The sequence below is a fragment of the Saccopteryx bilineata genome, chromosome 3, assembly GCF_036850765.1.
Source record: "Saccopteryx bilineata isolate mSacBil1 chromosome 3, mSacBil1_pri_phased_curated, whole genome shotgun sequence".
NCBI classification, from domain to species: domain Eukaryota; kingdom Metazoa; phylum Chordata; class Mammalia; order Chiroptera; family Emballonuridae; genus Saccopteryx; species Saccopteryx bilineata.
In genome coordinates this window covers 291,333,605-291,355,282 of record NC_089492.1, presented here as the reverse complement: position 1 = coordinate 291,355,282, position 21,678 = coordinate 291,333,605, and the positions used below count along the sequence as shown (strand labels likewise).

The following is a 21,678-nucleotide window of genomic DNA, read 5'->3' as shown; positions in this document are numbered from 1 at the left end:
CACCACACCCCATCCCACAGCACCCCATGCACACTATAATCACTTTGCCGAGTGTGGGCTCCTCGCCTGTGGGATTCCCTGGGCTGTAATTTTACATTTTTCCATCTCCTCGCTGCAATGAGCTCCATGAGGACAGAGACCGGGTCAGTCTCAAATGCCCTGCACAGCAGGCAGCACAGTAGGGACTCAGTAAGTACCTAAGAATAAAGGAGCAGGAAAGCAGAAAGGAGGAGGTGGCTTGTTGGACATGAACCTCGGGATAGCCCTGATGAGCAGCAGGGACGTCAGGAAGAAGAGGGGCAGCATTACTCAGCTTTTATGGGGTGGGGGTGCTGCCATCCCAAACACATCTTGCGGGTCAGGGGCTGTCAGCCATGGTGGTGGCCCATTTCCTGTGCCTTCGTTCTGGAAAACAGGCAAGTGCGCTTTCCCTGGGGAAGGTGGGCGGGCAGCACAGGCTGGGCATGGGCAAGGGGGCTGGGCTTCACTGGGAAGTGGAGGCCCCTACCTTTGGTGGAGGAGACCACCAGGAGCCATGGGCTGTACCCCAGCAGCGGTGTGCTGTGTGCACACTCCTCTGTTGCCACCTGGGCCGGTGTGGGTCTGGGAATTGGGGGTGGTGGGTGACACGGAGCAAAGCAGATGGTGACGAAGCCGGCCTGTCCGGTGCACTGACAGGTGGCCCAAGCTCAGGGTGGAAACCGACCTGTCCCAGCCCAGACCCCTCCTACAGTACCAGGAAGCCCAAGTCCTGAACCCCCAGTTGTGGGCTGTCAGAGCCTCTGTGCAGGGACTCCCAGACAAATCCTGGAAAGGCCCAGCTTGGCGTCGGAGCTTCACCTCGAGCAGGCTGGCCAGCGCCTTCCTTCCCAGACCCCAGATCCTGTGTGTAAAATAGGCGGGTGATGGTAAGCTGACCACACCCCTGAGACAGGGAGAGTGCTTGGTGCGCCAGCCGAGACTGCCTTCTGGGCTGTTCCGTAACCTCCACTTTTCAAAGAACCCAGCAGCGGAGTCCCGCCTAGTAGGAGGACGGGAGCTGTTTCAGGTCGCAGCCAGGGAAGCCTGGCCTCGGGGCCCCACGCCGGGCAGGCGACCCAGGAGGCGCGGCGGTGGGCGGGGAGCGGGAGGCGGGGTGGGCGGTCCCGGAGCCGGCAGGCCTCCGGCGGCCGCAAAGCCGTCGGACTCCGGCCCCAACCCGGGAGGCGCCCTAACTCCGGAGGCGCGAGCCCGCCCGGCCACAGGTCACGTGAACGCAGGCCGTCCAGGTGAGGCCGGTGACGCAGGCGGCGCGGCCAGGTGTGCCCAGTTGTCCCCTGCTGCCGAGGACGATCCGATCGTCCCGCGCCTTGCCCGCCGGGACGCCCACCTGCCGCCCACCTGGCCGGGCCCAGCGCGCCACCGCCGCCCGCGGGGCCGCACAGGAAGTGGGAGGGCGGGGACGGGGAGGGACCGGGTGGCCGGGGAAGAGTAAGAACAGGAACGGCCGCCCGGCCCGGGGCGCGGAGCCTGCGGGCTGGACTGGCCCCACCTCCGCCGCCTGCGCTCGTCGCTTCGTCCTCTGCTCCGTGGCGCAGGTAAGCCTGGGGGACAGGTGAGCCTGGGAGGGGACAGACGAGCGAAGTGGTGGGGACTAAGCCTCGGGGAGGAGGCGGCAGTCACTCTGGGGGCGCTGTTAATCCCCTTCGCTGTTCCCGCAAGCCTGGTCCGGGGTCCGCGGACACTGCGGCGCCTCCCTGCGCGGTGCTGGGGGACCCGGCCGCGGGCGAAGGCGGAGCCTGACCCCACCCCGGGTTTACCCGGGGCCTCGAGCGCCCCCGCTGCTGCCCCCTGCACCCCCGCCCCACCCCAAGCCCCACGGAGACTCTCACCCTGGTCAGGAGCTAACCTGCAGCCGCAGCTGCACAGACATCAGAGGGCACGGTCTTAGGAAAGAAGTCCCAAGTCCCTTAAAAGGAGGTCAGCATGGCCGACAGAACGACCCCCTTCAAGTACTGTGCAGAATCTGCTGCCCAAACCCGCTTTGGCCCTGGGAGTTAGCAACCCCAAGAATGAAGACCCTTCCTCTCCCCGGCCCTGCTTGCCTCCACTGAGAAAGAAGGCGGTTGAGTGGACCTGGCATTTGGGGGAGGGGTGGTGCCTGAGTGAGTAGCAGTGATGGGCGAGTGTGGTGGCCTCAGCATCAGACCTGAAGCCCCACAGCGCCTAACTCTTCCCCCTGTCCTGGAGGTGAATAGCGTGACTCCACCATGGTGGCTCAAGGGTGCTGGTGTGACCACCCAAGGCCCTGCATTCTGACGGCACCTGTGGTCCTTACCCTGCCCACCTGTCTCACCTGACCACCCTGTGATCTATTCCTCGGTGGGGACCCTGGGTTCAAATCCTGGCTCTATATGAACCAAGGCAAATTACTCAGTTTCCTCACCTGTAAAATAGGAGTTGCAGGTGTGGCCACTTGGAGGGACTGGCTGAGCTGCCCGTCCAATGCCCAAGGCCCCAAGGATGTAGGCACTGCCCAGGACAGGGTCAGAGGCTAAAGGCAGGGCTTCCCCAAGTCCTGGTGGAGGGAGTGGTGGGAGATGGGGATGGCTGGGGCCTTCCCGGAAGAAGTAAAGTCTTAAGTCACTTGGACAAAAGTCACCTGGCGGATGAGATGGCGTGAGCCCACCCCCCACCCCAACATCTTAGGTTCCCAGGGGTCATCTCTGACCCTACATGGGAGATGTTCCTCACCTACACATAAGGAAACTGAGGCACAGAGGTGAAGCGGCTTGCTGGGGTCCCCATGGTTGCTGCCCCGTGGACAGCAGTCTGTGCGCATGATCTGTTGGGCACAGTCACTTACTCATCATGTATCTGGGTCCCAGAACTTTAGTTTCAGTTTCTAGATGGATGTCAGCTGCTCTCTCTGCCGGCAGCAGCTCTGCGCTTGGGCCACTGGCCGTGGGTAAGAGCATCTTTACTTCGAATGAAAGTCCCCGCTCACCTGTCAGGCAGTGATGTGGGTCCGGGGACCCGCAGCCTGACCCTACGGGTCATGTTTCCTCTGCGTCTGGTCTCCTCACCTGTCAGAGAGGGACAGTGCCCGCCTTCTGGAAGTTTGGCTGAAGACAAAGTGGACGAGAAGGCATTTGGAGGACTCTGCCGGTCACCTGTCCCGGCTCCCTGCGGAGTCCGGGCTCCGATGTCCTGTCCGGGGATCCTGTGGGGAAACACCCTGTGTGCCAGCTGAGCCTATGATGGGAGCTGGGTTTATGGGGGTGTCTGGACTCAGAGATGGGAGCCTGGTGCAGGGACAGGTGGGCCGGGAGGGGCGGGGTGCTAAGGTGAACAGGACAGCAGCGTTGCCTGTGACGATTGCTGGTCCCTGCAGGTGCCACAGGAGGGAGGCAACAGGAGGCTTGTGCTCGGGGAGGGAGGCGCTGCCAGGCTCTTAGGTTGAGTGTGGCCAGGTGGGTCTCCCCTGACTCCCACCATGATGGCTGCCTCTCCAGCCAGCTAAGCCCTGGTCTCTCCACCTCAGCACTCTGGACGCTTGTTCCTGATCACTCCTCACTGGGGGACATCCTGTGCACTGTGGGGTGTTCAGCGGCACCCCTGGCCCCTCCCTCCATGAAGCTAGCAGCTAGACCCTGATTGGACCACCAAGGATGCGCCCTGGGGGACAGAGCTGCCCTGGGAAGAGACCTCCTCTGTGGCCCCTGGCCATCTTGCAAATGGAACAGCTCAGTGTGAGCTCCAGGGCTCACAGAGCCAAATCCTGTCCCCAGACTCTGTGTGCCTCCGAGCTGGAGCTAGGCCGGGCAGAATTACCTGAGCACAAGGCCATCATTGTGGGTCGAGTCTGCCTAAGTGCAGACCGAGGTCGGTGGAGCTGACGGTGCTGAGGAGGCCGAGCTCCATCAGAACCTAGAGGCTTAGGCGGAGGGGTGGCGGGTGTCAACCTCGGTGTGATCTGGGTCCTGGTGGCTGGGAGAGCAGCCAGGAATAGTGTGGCTCTCAAGGGACTGAGAGGGGTGGGGCTGAGCCTGCTGGAGTCCCGGGAAACCCATCTGACAGGGACAGGGAGGTGGAGGGGCTGGGCGGCAAGGGGAAGGCCAGGGCGGGGCCAGTACAGCACAGGACTGGCTGGGCTGAGTAGGGGCCCCTGAGGCTGCAGGGAGGCTGTCCAGAGCCCTCCCCGACTCTACTTGCCAACCCCAGGCCATCACTCCTCCCTCCCAAGCTGCTTGTGTCCCTTATACTCCCCTGACTATGTGCCAGGGGCACAGGACGGGCCGGTGAGTGGCAAAGGGGAAACAGAACAGCGTGGGTCCAGGGGCTCAGCCATTAGGGATCCTTTCCATCCCACCCAAAGCAGAAACAACCAGAAGTCACCCAAAATGGGGCACAGGTGACCTTAAGCCTCTGTGTTGCAGCCCGTGCGTGTGGGCTTGTCCTCAGCAGGGGCACCAGGGCCTCATGGGGAAGACGCTGCCCCAGGTGGCAGGACCAGAACACAGCAAATGCCCGTGATACCCTACATTCACTCATCAGTGTGGGCATCCCCCCCCCGACTGCGGGGACACAAACAGGACATTGTCCCTGCTCTCCCGAAGGACCCGCAGACTTGTGGGGGACACAAGCAGCATGCAGCCTTCACCACCGTGGGCATCTCTGGAGGAGATTTCCGGGTCACCTTTGCTGGAGGGGACCCCCCCTTTGAGGCCCGAGTGGTCACTGCAGGGTGGCTGGCCTCTCCCAGCAACTGCCGCCTGGACAGGGTGGCTGGCATCTGCCCCAAGGGCAGCGGAAAGGATCCGTGCTCTGCGCCGCCGCTGTGCTGTCTCCGGGACAGCAGGCCAGGACCGGCACCCAGCAGGGACCCCGAGGAGACGGTCTGTAGATCCAACCCACTGAGGAGAGGCGGCCAGGGAGGGACATCGCAGGGGCAGAGGTGTCCCAAAGAGCCTGCCAGGTGGAAATACGTACTCAGGTGTGTGCACGTAGCGGGCACACAGGCCCCGCCACCAGCATGATGCCCATCTCCTAAGAAGCTGACAGCCCAGTGGCGGAGGAAAATGGACGCTTGAGGGGGCAGGGCGTCCAGCAGAAGCGGAGACGGGAGGAGCCGAGCCCACGCGCAGGAGGACACGAGTCCGACGTTGTTGACAGAAGACGGGGCATCCACAGCACAAAACCAGGGCGCCGGGAATACGGAGCGGGAGAGCGGAGGGCTCTGTGGGACGGCGAATGACAGCGCCGTAGGTGGGAGCCCGGACGGGAGCCGGCGTTGAGAGGAACCCTGCAAACAGGGAGACAGGGACAGAAGCGGAAAGAAGGGGTCTGAATTCGGGGATCACCTTGAGCTCCTGCGCGTCGATGGGCTCTCCTGAAACAGGGACCAGAACAAACACAGGCGGGAGAAGTTACCTAAGGAAAAGCACTGGGAAACGTCTAAACCGAGGAGACCCGTGTCTGTCAGAAGGACTCACAGGGACGTGGCCCAGGGGGTGAACATGGATCCGTGAAGCACGTCCCCGTGAGCCTCAGAGCCCGGGTAAGGTGGGCCCGGGGGAGCCCCGCTCAGGTCACCACCCAGGGCTGTGATATAGGGTTCTCCAATCCTGAAGAAACCTCCTCTGATGGGACCGTAAACATCACCACCAGCCCAAGAGAGGGAGAAGGGACGTTCCATCAAAGATCTACCTCTTAGGGATGCTGCCTGAAGGAGAGGGGACAGGCCAAGGCACAGGGACCGAGGGGACGCTGCCTCTGAGGGTCAGAGGGGGAGGGGGGTAGGCCGGGGGACAGGGACCGAAGGAAGCAGGAGGCAGAAGGATCTGGACAGCTGAGCTCCAGCCCCAGAAGCAGGAAGGGAGACCCAGGAGAGAGGACAGGCTCTCTGGGGACACCTGGGGCAGATGCATTGACTGTATGGGGCATGGGATTGAGACGTACAAGACAGGGACGCCGGACAGCGGGAGGGAAATTGAATAGGAGGAGAGCCGCTGGCAAGCAAGGGGGGACTATTAACAGAGGGGGAGGTGAGGCTGGTGTCCTGCTCAGCCCCTGGGCATCGCTGTGGGAGGCTGTCCCTGCATACTGCCCTGTTGTCCCTGCGGCCGGAAGAGGGTGGGTGACACTGAGAGCTCGGAGAGCTCGGAAGAGCAGGCTGCGTGCCTTGAGCCCATCGTGGTGGCCTGCAGAGGGCACCACTGTCTTCACTGATAACAGCCTTTAGGTGCTGCTGGTCTTCTGAACCTGCGGCCCCAGGGAGTTCTGGAATGAACAGCGGTGAGAAGAGGAGACGCTGTCATCAAGCCTGGCGCTCCTGCAGACCCCAGCGCCCAGGCCCCTGGCAGGAGGTGCCTGGGCCTGCGGGCGGGGCCGTCCTGCTGGGCACTCAGGTCACACCCGGCAGGGGCTGGCCTGACTGGTTCCATGTGGGCACTTCCTCCCCGGGGCAGACTTTGCCCTCTTCTGGGAGAGGCAGTGCATGCAGTCTGGCCTGGGCAGGAGACAAGGAGAGGGGAGGAAGGATCAGGGGACAGGGTGGGCAGGGTCTCCGTGTGGGCCCGCGGGGGCATCGCCACAGGGCCTGCTCTCCATAGCAACGTGAACGTGTCACGGTTAGAATGACAGGACTCCCACGCCATCGAGGCCGCCGGCTGCCCACGCGGGTGTGTGTTGCTTGCTTCAGGGTGATGTGCTTGCAGGTTGAAGTCTGAACCTCGTTTCTCGGCCGGGCATGCGTCGAAGGCAGACAAGTTAACATGGGGGTGGGGACCCAGGACAGCTCCCGTCCACCCAGCCCGGGGAAGGCCCAGTGTGGGCGCTGCCCGCCTCTGCCGGGTGACTCAGAATGTCCCTAGGAATGTGTGGGCGGTCCTCCCAGCGTGGGGGTGGCCAGGGCTTCTCGGGGCCCGGGGAGGCACAGCCCTGCCCCTTTCCTAGGCGGTACAGCAGAGAACCTGTGTGCTGAGCGGGACCGGAGGGCCAGGCCTCCAGGGGCCCACACACAATCCGACTGCTGTGGTTTAGGCCAGCCCCGTGTGGCCGGTTCCGCCATGCCTGCCCTCGGGGAGCGTTCCTGGGCAGAAACTCAGAACTTCCCAGGGTTGGAGGGCTCCCAGACACCGCACTGGATAGCGAGCGTGTGAGGTGGGCTCAGGCTGGGGCCCGCGTGGTGGACGTGGTGCCAACAGGCTGAGTGGCTGTTTCCAGCCCAGGACCCAGGAACCCCACTCTGCCCACACGTATACCCCCAGCTCAGGTGTTTGTCCTCAGCTGTGCAGCCTAGCAGGGAAAGTACGGTGACCTTGCAGGGCCGAGCTTCACTGCAGGTTGCCCCCCCTTGGGTCCTAGAGCTCAGAGAACCAGCTTCCTGTCCTCTGCTGGGTCCCCACAGGCCTGAGGCTGCACCCCGACCTCCCTGGGCAGTCCTGGTGACAGTGGCGAGGCGCCAGGCAGCTCTGCTCAGGCCCTCAGCTTTGCCCTGTCCCCCCAGTACCCTGCGGCCACCCAGTATGTCCCAGCGGCACTCAGACAGCTCCTTGGAAGAGAAGCTACTGGAAGGTCGTTTCCACTCGGAGCTGCGGCTGGATGCCCAGGGGAACCCTGCGTCCGGACTCCCGATGGTCCGGGGGCCCCCGCCAGTCAGGAGCAATGCCGCCTTCCAGCCCGACACCCCGGAGGCCCAGCCTCCGTCTCCCAAGGGCAAGGAGCCGCGGTCCATCGTCCTGAGCACGCAGAGCCCCGCAGCCCTGAAGATGGGCACTGAGCAGCTGATCCCCAAGAGCCTGGCCGTGTCCAGCAAGGCCAAGACCCCAGCCCGCCACCAGAGCTTCGGGGCGGCCGTGCTCAGCAAGGAGGCCGCCCGGCGGGAGCCCCGGCTCAATGCGGGCCCCGGCTTCTTCCTGGATGACATGGACATGGACGTGGGCCCTGGGGGGATGCTGACACGGAATCTGCGCAGCCAGTCTTACCGAGCAGCCATGAAGGGCCTGGGGTCGCTGGGTGGCGAGGCGAGCCCCATCCATCTCAGCCCCAAGCTCCATGCTCTGGCCGAGGAGTCCACCCAGCCTCCTCCTCGGTCCACAGCCAAAAATAAGGTAGGGGCCTGGGAAACGGGCGGGGTACGTGCCCCAGGGGCCTCGGGAGTGTGTTTGGTGGGCAGGGGCCTGACCATCATATCCCTGTCCCACCTCTGCCCTTTAATGAGCACCTACCCTGTGCCAGGTCCTGGCCGTTGGTTCCGTGAGACCCATCGGCCAGGCTGGGAATGTCCCCACTTTACAGCTGAGGCGACTGAGGCTCAGGAAGGCCCGAGGTTCTCCCCAGGACCCCATCCTGTGAGGCCTGCTCTTGGACCCAGTGGGAGCAGAGCCTTGGGGGGGACTAGCCCCAAGGGGACCCGGCCCATCCAAGGACAGGTTTCAGTGACCATTTTACAGAAGCAACTGGCCTGGGCTCAGTGCCCAAGGGGCTCCTGTTGGGGACTCGGAGGGGCAGTGACAGCTCTGACACTTCCTCTGCACACTCAGCCCCCTTTCCTGCCTGACAGCGGGCTTACTTCAGCGTCCTAGAGAGAACAGAGCGGGCACAGGGTCGGCAAGAGGGGTGCCCTCACCCGGCACCCTCTGTGCCCATGGCTGCCCTCCCAGCGGCCTCCCCACGGGAGAGGCCGGCACCCCACTCTGCAGTGGGGCCGGGGTGGGGAGGACCATATCTACTGTCCTGGCCTGGGAGGTGGGCACTGCCCACGGCTATGCCTACCCGAGATGTCAGAACCCCAGAAACTGCCTCAGGACCTCAGCCCTGCACCCAGCAGGGCTAGGCCTGCGAGGACCGTTCCTTCATTCTGTGGAGTCACGCATTCAGTCAACATTTCCTGCGTGCTCAGTGCTGGGGTGTGGAAGTGATCCCAGCAGTCGGGCCCCGGGAGAGGCCCGGGCAGGGGGGCTGCTGAGGGCCGTGCTGGGTGCTCAGGGAACTGGAGAAGCACAGGGCTGGGGCGGGGTGGGGGGCTCTCCCAGGAGAGGAGGGTTAATGCAGAGGCAGGAACAAAGGGTAGATTCTGGGTGGGGGAGGGGCGGTGGCAGCAGCCTGTGCCCAAACCTGGAGGCGGGAGGGGGTGAAGGTACTGGGGGGGGGCTCAGGGCCAGGTGCAGCTGGCAGCGCCCACATTTCAGACCAGCAAGGGGAGTTTTCAGGCCCCAACTTGTTGGGAGAAACCAGCTCCCACTTTCCTGGAAGCAGGTTCCTGGGAGGTCAGGAAACGTGGTGTAACCCAGCCAAAGAGGCAGGCTCTGAACGGGCCACCGGTAGGGCCAGGGTGTGGGCCCCCCAAGTGCCCTGCCCACCCACCTGCACTCACAGGGCTGGTGGCCCAGCAGCTGAGGGCAGGACTGTGGGGTCAGTTTGTCCTGTGGCTACAGGCCACACCCCCTCCATGAGGTCCTATGTGCAGCCCCAACTCCTACCCCCCATGCTCCTTCTTGGTCCTCTCCTAACCATGCCCTTCCTACCTCAGGCTTCCCCAAATGGGAACACTCCCACTTTCCTGAGCACCCCCTCTTAACTAGTTCAGTTCTGCCTCCTCCTCCAGGCAGCCCTCCTGGATCTGCCCAGCCTTCAGTCACCCGCCCTGCCCACTCTGGGGGCATCCCATCTTGCCCTGGCCTCTACTTGGTGGGCCCACATCCCTCAGGGAGCCAGTATTTGTTGAGTGCCTTCTGTGTGCTCAGCAGAGCCCCCTTCTGGTGGGCTGGGCATCACCCACAAAGCCATGAGGTCTCTGAGCCCCGGGGTGTAGGAATCGCTTTAGACCCACACCTGCCCCTCCTCCCTGCTGACCACTGGTGTTTCTGTGTCTTCTTTGCACAGAAGATACTGGGACGGAAACGTGCACACAAGGGCTCCTTCAAGGACGGTGAGTGTGGTCTCGGGAGGCGACCGTGGGCTGGGCAGGACCTCGATGAGGCTGGTCTCACGGGGGCTGTCCTGGGGGAGGGAGAGGGAGAGTCTGGGTGTGGTAGCACAGAGAGCATGCTGTAAGGGAATTCCTCAGGGGCCAGAGGTCCTGCTGGCCGTCCGGCCATGTGGCTCTGATGGGTCTAGAAAGGTCTAGGAGTTTCCCTTGGACTCCCTTCTGTATTGTCCCAGGGGCAGGGGACAGACAGAGCCCCCACGGTCACCTCCAGGAGACGAATGTTGAGTACCCCAAGTGTGTGCGGGGTTGATAGTGGCCATGCTAGGGGACCAAGACCCCCGGGTGTAGACCCATCTGCTGTGCGCTCTGCCTGGGGTCTTCACTGCCCACGGGAGCCCAGTAGGGGGATGGGGAAGCTCAGGAGGACAGGAGTGGCAGCTGGAGCTTTAGAGGACCTGAAGCAGCACAATTAGCCTGCCAAGGGGTGGGGTGCCAGCAGGACCCACGGGGAGAGGTGGAGGGAGGTGCCTGCACACTCAGTGGGCTTGAGGGGTGGGGCCAGGGAGGCCTGGGAAGGACTTGGACCTCAGTGCCAGGCCTGGGCGTCTGAGGACGTGGGAGCCCAGCAAGAACAGGCTGCCCTCCCTGCTAGCCCCCACCCCTGTGGACGGCCACAGGCCCTGGACTGGGGAGGCGTCCAGATTGGGGTCTCCTGCCCCAGGCCTCAGAGGGGAGTGTGGGAGGGGGAGGTGTGGCGGGGTTGGCGCGAGGGCTCAGTGGGGCCCTGAGCTGTGTACCAGCCCATCCGTCCCCGTGGCCTGCAGCGTGGGGGCAGGAAATAGCCTCTGGTCTGAGGGCTCTGGGACCCACCCAAAGCCCTTGCAGGGCCCTGTGTGCTCTGACTGGTCACTCAGCCTGGTCCAAAAATGCCACGTTCTGCACCAGGACAGCACTCCTATCCTAGGCTCACTGGAGCTGCCAGGGGAACCAGCCCACCTGCCCGAGGGGAACCTGCTTAGGGGTGCAGACACTCTCAGGGGCTCTCAGGAGGTCACGGCCTATGGGCTCCAGAGGGGGGGCATGGTCCAGGCCCGCTCTGAGCCCCCAGGCCCATAGGCGATGCGTCCCCTCTCCCCAGACCCCCGGTTCTACCAGGAGATCCGGGAACGGGGTCTGAACACCGGCCTGGAGTCCGACGATGACTCATTAGACGAGCCCAGCAGCCCGGAGGGGACACAGAAAGTGGGTGCCCCCATCGTGGTCAAGAACTACCGGCCCCCCCAGATCACCTGGAGCCAGCTCCCAGAGGTAGGCCAGGCTGGTGGGATGGAGCCCTTTCCCCGAGCCTGTGGGTGGTCAGCCCAGAGCAGCCGTCCAGGACCTCCCAGGGAGGGGAGGTCCCCCCATCTGCACCCAGCTTGCAGCAGGGATCTGCTTCCTGGTACCCCCTCCCCGAGCTGCCCTGCCCTGTGTGGCACCTCAGTGGGGGCCGTCGGGGGGAGAGAGCAGTTAGGGGCACGTGCCTGCCCTGTGTGCGTGGCATGCATCCCCCAGGTGAGCCCCATGTGTTCTTCTTCCTGCTCAAATTGACCTGCAGGGAGCTGTGGGCACAAAGGACCCCCTTGCCAGGGCCCTGCCCCCCCCCAGGAAAGTGGCAGGAGGGTCCTCATGCAGAGACAAGAGGACAGCAGGCTAGAAACCAGGCCTTGGCTTCCACAGAGACCTGTGCCACTGCCAAGCCTGCCCTCTCTCTCCACATCTGGAAGTGGGGCTCGTCCCTACCCAGCAGGGGTGTGGGAGACTCAATGGAGAGGCCCCGGGGCTCTGAGCAGTGCAGGGGAGGCCAGCTGTCACTACTGTCACTACCCCAGGAGGGCATAGTTGCCCACGGGGCAGACTCCTGACCCCATCCCCTGATAGCCCAGAGCCAGAGCCAGGCTGCGGGTTCTGGCACCGTGGGCAGTAGGGAGGGTGGGCACTTGGCTTTTCCTCTGTCTGCAATAACAGTGGGACTTGTTGTTGGCACCCGAGTGAGGGGTGAGGTACCGAAGCTCTGGTTGCCCATCATGCTCCAGGCTCCGGGACCCCCAGCCAGGGAGAGCCCAGGCTGGGGTGCGGGCAGGCGGAGAAGAAGTGAGGAAATGTATTCCCACCTGCTGGATCCCAGCCGCGTGCCGGGACCTGAGTGTACGTGAGAGCCTGGGTCAGGATGGGGTTCAGGACACTGTGCCCTCAACACGCAGCCACTGTCTGACCCCAGCCCCCTGAGCTAGGAGGACCACGGCCTAGCCTGGGCTAGAGGAAGAGGCATGGGGTATACCCCCGGGTATAGGCACTGGACACGGCGTCTGCCCAGGCCAGTGAGGAGGTGGGGAGGGAGGATGGAGTGGCCCTGGCTCCTATAGAAGGGGCGCCCCCAACAGGAGGACAGACCTGCCTGTCCTGCTGGACTCTGTAGGGACATGGAGAGCCACACTCCGCCCAGGGCAGCCTACAGCCCACAGCCCGAGGGGGTGGAGAGCTGGGGAGGGGCACCCTGCTGGAACAGTGTCCCTCCGAGCCGCTTGGGCAGAACACTGACTCACCTAGCCCTGTCCCCAACACCTCCTCAGCTTTGCCAGGTGGCCCTGCTCCTACCAACCCTTCCCCTGCTCCAGTGCCTTCCGGTCTTCCCCACTGGACCCCCATCCTCTTCCTCAGCTGCCCCTGGGCTCTTTGCAGGGGGTGGGCCTACCCAGGGGCATTTCCAAGGAGAGGAGCGATGTGAGTGGCAGAGTCAAGCAGTTTCACTACACTGAGCCATGGGAAGGACGGAGGTTCCCACTTTTTCTAGCCTTTCTGCTGTCCACCTTGGCTCTGGCCCAGCAGGCTGGACTTCTAGGACATGCAACCCCTGAACCCCTGGGCTCGTGCCCCCACAGGTGACGGAGTCGGGCATCCTGGACACGCTGTCAGCTGAGGAACGCAAGAGGCAGGAGGTAAGTGACTAGACGGGAGGAGGGGTACAGCCCTGCTTTCCAGCCTTGTGCAGGGGATACCACGGCCATGGTGATGTTGCCTGCCCATTGGCCAATTCCTGAGCCAGACACCAGGGCAATAGCTGGTGCCCTGGGCAGGGCAGGGCAGGGGTGGCCACTGTTTCCCCCTTCTCAGACAAGGGTGGGTGTCCTTGCCCGGCCTCACAGCTCATGAGGGATCGAGCCCACGCTCAAAACCAGGAGTCAGGCTCACGTCTGCATGGCTGTGCTCTCATCCTTCCCAAGGCTTGCCTAGCCTGGGGGGCTTAAATCCCAGCCTGTGCCCTCACCCAAGTTGTACCCGCCTCGCCCCAGCACTGATCACGCACGCACCCTGCTCCAGGCCCCTGTGCCGTGGGGCGCTGCGTCTGCACCACTCTGCCAGCGGCGTCCCGGTGCACGTGGGGCCCCGCCAGCACGGCTGTCCTCTCGCCCAGGCCATCTTCGAGATCCTCACGTCTGAGTTCTCCTACCAGCACAGCCTGGGCATCCTGGTGACCGAGTTCCTGCAGTCCAAAGAGCTGCGGGCCACCATGACCCAGACGGAACACCACCACCTCTTCTCCAATATCCTGGACGTCCAGAGCGCCAGCCAGAAGTGAGGCCCAACCACGCCCGCCCTCCACGTGCCGGGAAGGCCGCCTTGCCCATTGGCATGTGATGGTGGCAGCTGGTCCTGGGAGGAGGGGGGAGGCCCGGCTCTGGGAGACCCCCCCCCCAGTCTGAATCTATGGATGAGAGGTGTAGAGCAGTGATTTGTGGGAGGAAGCATGAGAACCTCCCCAAGCTCTGAGGCCTCTAAGAGTGGCCCCAGGAACAGCTGAGCACCTGGACTACGGGTGTCCTCGTACCCCCCTGTACCCTGCCCCAATGTTCAAGAGGTAGAACACCTCCCACAGGGCATGGCCCTGCCCAATGGCAGGCGCGTTCCCACCAGGACGCCCAGGCTCGGAGGGCTGCATGGCGAGGCGTGAGGTGCCCGCAGGGTGGAGCGGGTGGGAGGTGGCCTCTAGTTGCACCGGGGTCGTGTTTCTCCCAGAGGTGTCTGGTGCCTGGCCCAGGGCTCTGGTTGCAGGACAGGAGGTGGAGGAAGGGCTGGACATGCGGCTGCAGGCTTGTGCGGGGCTGTGCGTGTGCGTGTGTGTGCGTGTGCGTGTGTGTGCACTTCTGTGGAGCAGCAGGTGTGCATGTGTACTACTGTGGACGGCACGGTGCAGGTGTGCACTGTGGTCATTCACAGTGGCCTCCCTAGGAATCGGAGGGCAGCGGCTCAGGGCCATCTCCGACCTCCCAGCCCGTTCTCAGACGCCCTCCCGAATACCTACAGGAGGCGCTGGCCAGCATGCCCTTTAGCACGTGGGGCTCTGTGCCTGCCAGCCGGGGTCCCCCCGTACCCTCCTGGGGTTGGGGTGAGGTACTCATTGCTCCTGACACACTGTCCTGATTTTCCCAGACTGCCCACCAGCCATGCCTGTCAGAATGTCCCCAGCAGAGGGTCAGGCTGGGCTGAGGGCCAGTGAGCGGGGGAGTGAGGGACCCCTGCCCACCTCTAAGCTGAGGCCTCATTCCTACTCCCTGACACCCTCACTAGCTTGGCCGAGACAACCAGAGCGAGGCCCCGCCTTCTGGGAGGGCACCCACAGATTGTTGCATGGCCCATTTTCTTCCCAGGTGGTGCCCTGGCCACAGGTCCTGGTGGGGCTGACCTTGGGCCCCTCAGTGACCTCAGGATTAAGGACCTGAGACCTCCCCCAGCCTCCGCCTCAGAGTCACACCTCTGGCTCCCTCCCCACCCACCTGGTGATGGGTGTGTGATAAGGGCTGGCAGCCCTTAGCTGATGGCTCCTTGGTGACGGCTGTGGGCCACCCGAGGCACCCTGTGTGGGGGCAGGTCTGTGCTCTGGGACGTTGTCCTCGGGAGGTCAGCCAGCTGTCTCATCTCCAGATGGGGCCGTCCCGGGCAGGCCAGGAGGCCGGGGCAGTGGGACTTAGAAAGCAGTGCACCAGGGAGGGATGTCTCAGGGACAGCACTCAGGGTGGGAGGACCTCTCGGCTGCCCTGTTCAGGGCCTGGAGAGGTGATGGGGCCTCGAGGTCTGGCGCTTCCCAGCTGTTAGGCTGCACTGGAGGCCATGTGGCCCCATGCAGGTCCAGGTAACCAGCTGCGGCAGCCGCAGCTGCTGTGGGAACAGAGCCCTGGTCAGCATAGCTCCCTTCACCCTCCTCTCCCTGGCCAAGGCCCAGGTACACTGAGCCTCAGAAGGGGGCTGCCATCAGGAATTGGAGTGCTGGCGGTCACCTCCAGGGAGTCTGCCCAGAGGCCCCCCCCCCCCGCTGAGCTGGGCAGCCGGTGCCCCAGGCAGATCCTGGCAGCTCTAGCCTAGGGCCCAGGGAATTGAGTCAGTGACCCGTCCTGTCCTGCCTGTCAGCATCTGTGACGCCCACCAAAATTGTGCCAGAACTTAGAGGGAAGTGGCCCTGGACTTGACCAGGGGTCTGTGTCCACTTATTTCAGATTTAAGGAGCTGACCTGTGTGGGGGTGTTCCAGGGAGAGTTATGGCTCCCAGACCCTGCAGGAGCGCCAGCCCAGGTCCCACGCACTTGTGTGCCGTGTGCTGCCCCTGTGAGCTGAACCAGCTGTGTGTGTGTGTGTGTGTGTGCATGTGTGTGTGTGTGTGTGTACATATGTGCGCGTGCATGCTCACACGCATGGCAGAGGGCACCCAGGCCCGTGGTCCTCACCCACCGCAGGTTCTTTGAGGACCTCGAGCGGCGGCACAAGGCGCAGGTGTGCGTGGAGGACATCAGTGACATCCTGGAGGAGCACGCCGAGAGACACTTCCACCCCTACGTAGCTTACTGCGCCAATGAGGTCTACCAGCAGCGCGCCCTGCAGAGGCTGACGTGCGTGGGCTGCCGGGGCCAGGGGGGAAGCCTGGGCTCAGGATGATGGCACCTCGGTCTCGGTGGGCACCCCGCGGCTGTCGCAGGTCCTGCCCAGCTCCTGAGTCTCCCTCCTCGCCCCCACCCCATTCTCTTCCAGAAGTAGCAATGTTGTCTTCCGAGACGTCCTCAGGGAGATCGAGAAACAGCCGGCGTGCGGCGGCCTGCCCATGATCTCCTTCCTGATCCTCCCCATGCAGAGGGTGACCCGGCTGCCTCTCCTGACGGATGTGAGCCCGCAGTCCGGACCCCAGCTGGGGGGGAGGGGTGACAGCCTGAGCTGCTGGGGTCCCACATGACCTCTTCCTCTGTAACTAACATGATGGTTACGAGGACAGTTGATGGCCAGGGTGACGTGGTCCCAAGGGGCTCTCTCTGCCAGGGCCTGATCCGACCCTTTTGTGATTATCCTCCATGTACCTAACGGTTCATGGGGGTGTGGCTTTACCCCGTGTCACCCAGCCCCATGCCGAGCACGGGTCCTGGGCTGTTGCCGCCTCCTACCTAGCACCCATGGTCCAGTTGACCCAGATGTGGGGAGAGGGGCACGTGTCTCTAAGATGCCAGCTCATAGGCAGAAGCATGTGTGTGAGTGAAAGGCATGCAGGTGTGCCCATGTGAACACACATGGCAGGAGCCTGGCTAAGCTCCCAAGAGAGAGCATGCGGGCCTGTGTTTGGCGGGTCAGCTGTCCAAGCCAGATGAGACACCATCCTGGGCATTCTGGGCAGAGTAGAAACAGAGGCTGCGAGGGACCCTCCCCCGGCTGGACGGCAATGGCCAAGACTAGAAGGGGTGGGGTCCTGGGAGGGTGCTCACTCTGGGTTCCCTCCCACCCAGCCTGACCGGGCAGAGCCGTGTGGGGCCTGGCAGGAGCCCTCGACCTCCCTGTAGCCCCCACCGGGTCTGGTGTTGGTGAGGGAGACCCTGTCCCCTGCGGACTACCAGGCCTGAGGTGCAGGAGGGTGCAGGGTGCCTTCTCACGCCCAGGTCTTCTCGGCAGACACTCTGCCTCCGGAGCCAGGGCCACCTCGAGAGGTACAAGGCGGCCAGCCACGCGTTGAAGGCCATCAGCAAGGTGACTGGGACCCAGCCCCACGCCCCACCCCACCCGAGAGCAGAGACCCCCGAGGGCCTGGCGGGGAGGGCTTTCCAGATGGTCCATCCCAAGTTTTTCATGACACCACTGGGGACACGGAGGCCCAGAGGGAGTGGAACGTGCACACAACTGGTGACCTCACGGCACCGCGGGGACTAGGACAGCCACAAGGGCAGGTGCCTCGGGCTGGCTGGGCAGGTGGGGCCCACGGCCAGCCTGCTCTGATGTCCACGCCCTGCAGCTGGTCAGGCAGTGCAACGAGGGGGCCCGCAAGATGGAGCGCACGGAGCAGATGTACACGCTGCACACCCAGCTGGACTTCGGCAAGGTCAAGGTAGGCAGGCCCAGACAGCCCCCGCCTCGCCCCGCAGCCCCAGGCTGTCCCAGGCTCTCAGCCCACTCCCCACACATGGAGGCCTTCGCAGGGCGCCCCCCAGAGGGGACGCTCTGTAGGTGTGCAGCGAGCCCCTGGGCAGGGCCTGGGCGCAGGCCTGGCTCACCTGTTGGCCGACTGAGCGGCCCCTTGTTTGAGGCTGGACTCCGTCCTCAGAGGCAGAGGCAGCAGTCGGTCCCCACTAGTGGCTGCACGTCCTCCCCCCTGCCCCCCACCCGGGACGTGATCAGACCTCCGTCTGCCCCCCCAGTCCCTCCCGCTGATCTCCGCCTCCCGCTGGCTGAGGAAGCGCGGGGAGCTCTTCGTGGTGGAGGAGACCGGGCTTTTCCGAAAACTCGCCAGCCGGCCCACGTGCTACCTCTTCCTGTTCAACGACGTCCTGGTGGTCACCAAGAAGAAGAGGTGGGCCCTGCCCGGGGGCGCCGGGCCAGGTGACCCTGCCCGGGGGGGCTGCGAGTGGGGGCCAGCCACAGGGGGGCACTGGGGGAGCTGACCTGACCTCTTCCGGCCTCAGAGTCGGGGGCTCACAACAGGACCTGCCCAGCCTGGTCTGCCCACGGCAGCGGCCTGGGTCCCCAACACGAGGACACATGGGCAGCCTCCGCGGGGTGCTCAATGCCACCCCTAACCCCCACATGACCCGGAGCAACCTGTGGCTCTGGCTATGTGGCTCTGCAGACCTGTTCTCAGGGCTGGGGGAAGGAGGGGAGTAAATCTAGAGGGCTTCCTTCTGGCTGCCTGGCCCCCAGCCGCTGTGGGGACCAGGGTGGGGGGATGGCAGAGCCTGGCTGCCCCCAGCAGCATCAGACCCACCTCCTGTCTCCTGCAGTGAGGAGAGCTTCCTGGTCCAGGACTACGCCCAGGTGGACCACATCCAGGTGCAGAAGGTGGAGGCCATGGAGCCCTCTTTGCCAGGGGGCGGCAACCGCAGCTCATCCGTGCCGCACCCCTTCCAGGTGACCCTGCTGCGCAACAGCGAGGGCCGCCAGGAGAAGATCCTGCTGTCCTCTGACTCCGCGTGAGTCCGGGAGGGCTCCCTGGAGGGGGGGGGGCGACTCTGCTAGTTCCATGAGCATGGTTCCTGTCACCAGTGTCCCTGACCACTGCTATGTGCCAGGCACTGCACCAGTTGCAGGGGCAACCTTGCCCTCACAGGAGGGGGGCACACCAGCCACAAAATGACTATCTGAGGGACCCTATGTGTCAGGGGTGAGGACTAAGGAGAAAAACCGGCAGGAAAGGGAGCATGGGGTGGGGGCTGGTGAGGAAGCCGCTTCCACAGGGCTATGTGGGGTGCTCGGGCAGAGGCACAGCAATGCAAAGGCCCTGGGGCCTCTAGCATGGAACAGCCAGAGGACAGCAGGGCTGGAACACAGAGGGCAGGGGTCAGCATACAGACAGGTGCTGGCACTGAGGGAGCTCAGCAGACAGGAAGGGGAATGGGAGGGGAGTCTTTGTGCTCCCTCCAGCACGGCCCCCTTTCCAGGTAAGAAGCTGAGGCCTTGTATGTCAAATAGCAAACTGACAAGGCACAGGGGGGTCGAATCCAGGAAACCTGGATTCTGAGGGTGCGGCTGCCATCTGAGTCTGACTCCGGGCAGGTGTTACTCAGGCTCAGTCTGCCTGCCGCTCCTTCTCGTGCTCTGTGACTCCCACGCCGTGGCCCCCAGAGCCGTGGGCTGGGAATGCCTGGAGGGGACGCCTGCTTACAACTCCTGGCTCGTGGCTCAGGCAGCCAGAGCCTTCGTCAACACTGCCGGCCCCACGCGGGGGCTGTGGGACAGTGCTCAGAGACACCCATGAGGGGCCACGTGACCCCCATCTCCTCACCATGCCCCCTGCTGGGGGGTGCTTGAAGCCAAAGTTACCGGGCCGGCCGGAATGGCCTGGGGCCCCACTCATACTGTCTGTCCCCAGGAGTGACCGGGCCCGGTGGATCACGGCACTCACACACAAGGAGCGACAGGGGCAAGACCCCCCCAACAAGGGAGGTGGGTGCTTGCCCCACAGGAAGAGCTTGAAGCCCCTTTCCCGGCCCTGGTGGGGGAGGGTGTCGGCCAGGAAGGAGAGGCGCCGTCCATCCCTCTGTCCTCCCACAGCCTGCCCCAGGGGACCTGTCCAGGCGAGGGCTCTAGTCACACAGACCCAGCTGTTTCAGGGCCTCCCTCCCTGCAGGGGGAGACAGGGCTGCCCCGTGCCCAGTAGCTGGTGGAAACTGAGACCAAATTGCTGGCGCGTGAGGCCCACAGATCTGTGCCGTCAGCCCCTTAGAATCCAGGAGTGCCCTCTGCCCGCGCCAGGTGCTTTGACCCTGAAACCAGACCTGTCCTGGCACCTGTGGAGGGGCCCCCGCTTCAGCCAGAGGGAAGCTGTCACATGTCCTTGTGCTGGGACATCTGGACCATCGGGACACACAGAGCTCTCAGCCACCCCCTCCCTGGGAGGACAGTCCTGTAGCTGACACCTGCCTCTCTCTGCCCCCCCCCCCAGACCTGCTCCAGGTGGAGGTCACCAAGGCCTACTTGGCCAAGCAGGTGGATGAGATCTCATTGCAGCAGGCAGATGTGGTCCTGATCCTGCAGCAGGAAGATGGTGAGTATGCGGGGGGGGGGGGGGTCATGCATCTGGGGGGGCGGGTAGGAGGGACCCAGGCAGGCTGGGGTCCTGGCGAGGGTCAGGAGCATACTGGATGGGCAGCCAAACTCAGCCCCCACCAGAAAGTGACCGCACATGCTCACGATGAGCCTAACTCCACGGCCCCCTGCATTACCCTCCTTCAAGGACTTCTTCAGATGTCCCCAAGTTGCAGGATCTAAAGCTTTGTCTCTTAAGTGGCCCTGCTGCTCACGGGGCCCCCACGGGTGCCAGCACAGGGTGGGCATCGCTGGTTGGAGCAAGCTCAGCCCCCCAACGCCAGTGTGGGGACTCAGCAGCGCCTGACAGAAGACCCCCTTGAGCAAGGCCCCCTTGGCGGGAGGCAGTGGTGGTTGGTCAACTCGCCAGGGCGCCTGGCCCTGGCATCTTCCAGACAAGCAGCTCAGAGGACTGGGTGGGGGTGCTGAGGTCGGGCCCCTCCCTGGCGCCCAGGACCCTGCCCTCACCTGCCCATGTCTGGGTTCAGGATGGTTCTATGGCGAGAGGCTGCGGGACGGAGAGACAGGCTGGTTCCCCGAGGACTTCGCCCAGTGCATCACCAGCCGTGTGGCCGCGGAAGGCAACGTGCGCAGGATGGAGCGTCTGCGGGTGGAAACAGACGTCTAGCCTGCTCCACCAGACACCTCGCAAGGCAGCTGCCATCAGCACCCCAGTAGTGGCCATGCCGGACTCCAGGGGGTGTGGTGGGCTTGTCCCGGGAGCCTGGACCATCCTGGGTCTCCCCCAGGACCCCCGGACTGCAGCAATGGCCCCAGGCCCTCCCAGTCTGGCCCTGAGAACTGTGGGGATGGCGTGAGTGTCTCCCTCCTGCCCTGTGTGGACAAGGAGGGCCTCGCTGCCCAGGGCACCATACCTTCCGAGAGGAGGGCCTGCTGGAGGGAGGTGACCCCAAGGTGCCAGCACTGTACCTGTGACTCTGAGGTTCCCAGAGACATTAAAGTGCATCTGTCACACCTGGATTTCCATAGCCAATCTGAGCCCACGTGAAGGCCACACGTGTCCCCAAGAAATTAGAGGTACCGTAGGCTGGGGGGACTGGCCCGTGTGTGGTCTGTGCTGGCTGGGTTGGTCACTTATCTGGCCGCCCATGCATGTCACTCTGGGCTTATTCTTGGCCCTCGCCTATCTGTCCCGCCGGAGTCATGGGCATGGCCACTGAGTCTGGGGCTTGAGGGCAGCAGAGCCTGGGGGGACACCCCAGAGGGGACGTGCAGATGGGAGAGGCAGGGAGACCTCTGGGCTGGGAGGGGGCAACAGTTTTTCTGGAGTGGGGGAAGGGTTGTTGGCTGCCTGGCCAGGCCCAAGGACTGGTCTACTCTCTGGGAAGCCCCTACTAGCCCTCCCGATGCCCACCCTGCCCCTGTGCCTCTCGGCTGGCAGTGCTGTCCAGCGTGGGGACTCCCAGCATGCTGAGTGCCTGCCACATCCCGCAGGGTGCTGACTTCTATGTAAAAGCCAGGGAGGGGTGTGTCTTGTCCTCATCCTCCCAGAAGTGTGTGCCTGCGAGCCTGCGCCTGGCCCTCAGCCCTCAGCCCTGGGCTCAGCTGCAGACCCAGGCACAGGAGGAACGGACTGAGCCTGGGGGAGGGGACTGAGTGAGGGGGCGGAGCTTCTAGCCCTGGGCCCCTAAAGCCAGGTGGTAGAGGGGCTTCAGCAC

General features: G+C 64.1%; 1 protein-coding gene across 1 annotated transcript; it reads left to right on the top strand.

The window, feature by feature from the left end:
• Positions 1–1,307: 1,307 nt before the first annotated feature.
• On the top strand, positions 1,308–20,980 carry ARHGEF16 (Rho guanine nucleotide exchange factor 16). Its single transcript, XM_066270638.1, has 15 exons — positions 1,308–1,577; positions 7,490–8,093; positions 9,868–9,913; positions 11,052–11,221; positions 12,835–12,891; positions 13,368–13,528; positions 15,682–15,834; positions 15,974–16,103; positions 16,877–16,951; positions 17,214–17,306; positions 17,617–17,768; positions 18,196–18,384; positions 19,284–19,357; positions 19,857–19,958; positions 20,488–20,980. The coding sequence occupies exons 2-15, from the start codon at positions 7,509–7,511 to the stop codon at positions 20,625–20,627; spliced, it is 2,127 nt and encodes a 708-aa protein (XP_066126735.1). The 5' UTR covers positions 1,308–1,577; positions 7,490–7,508; the 3' UTR covers positions 20,628–20,980.
• The last annotated feature ends 698 nt before the right edge of the window (positions 20,981–21,678 follow it).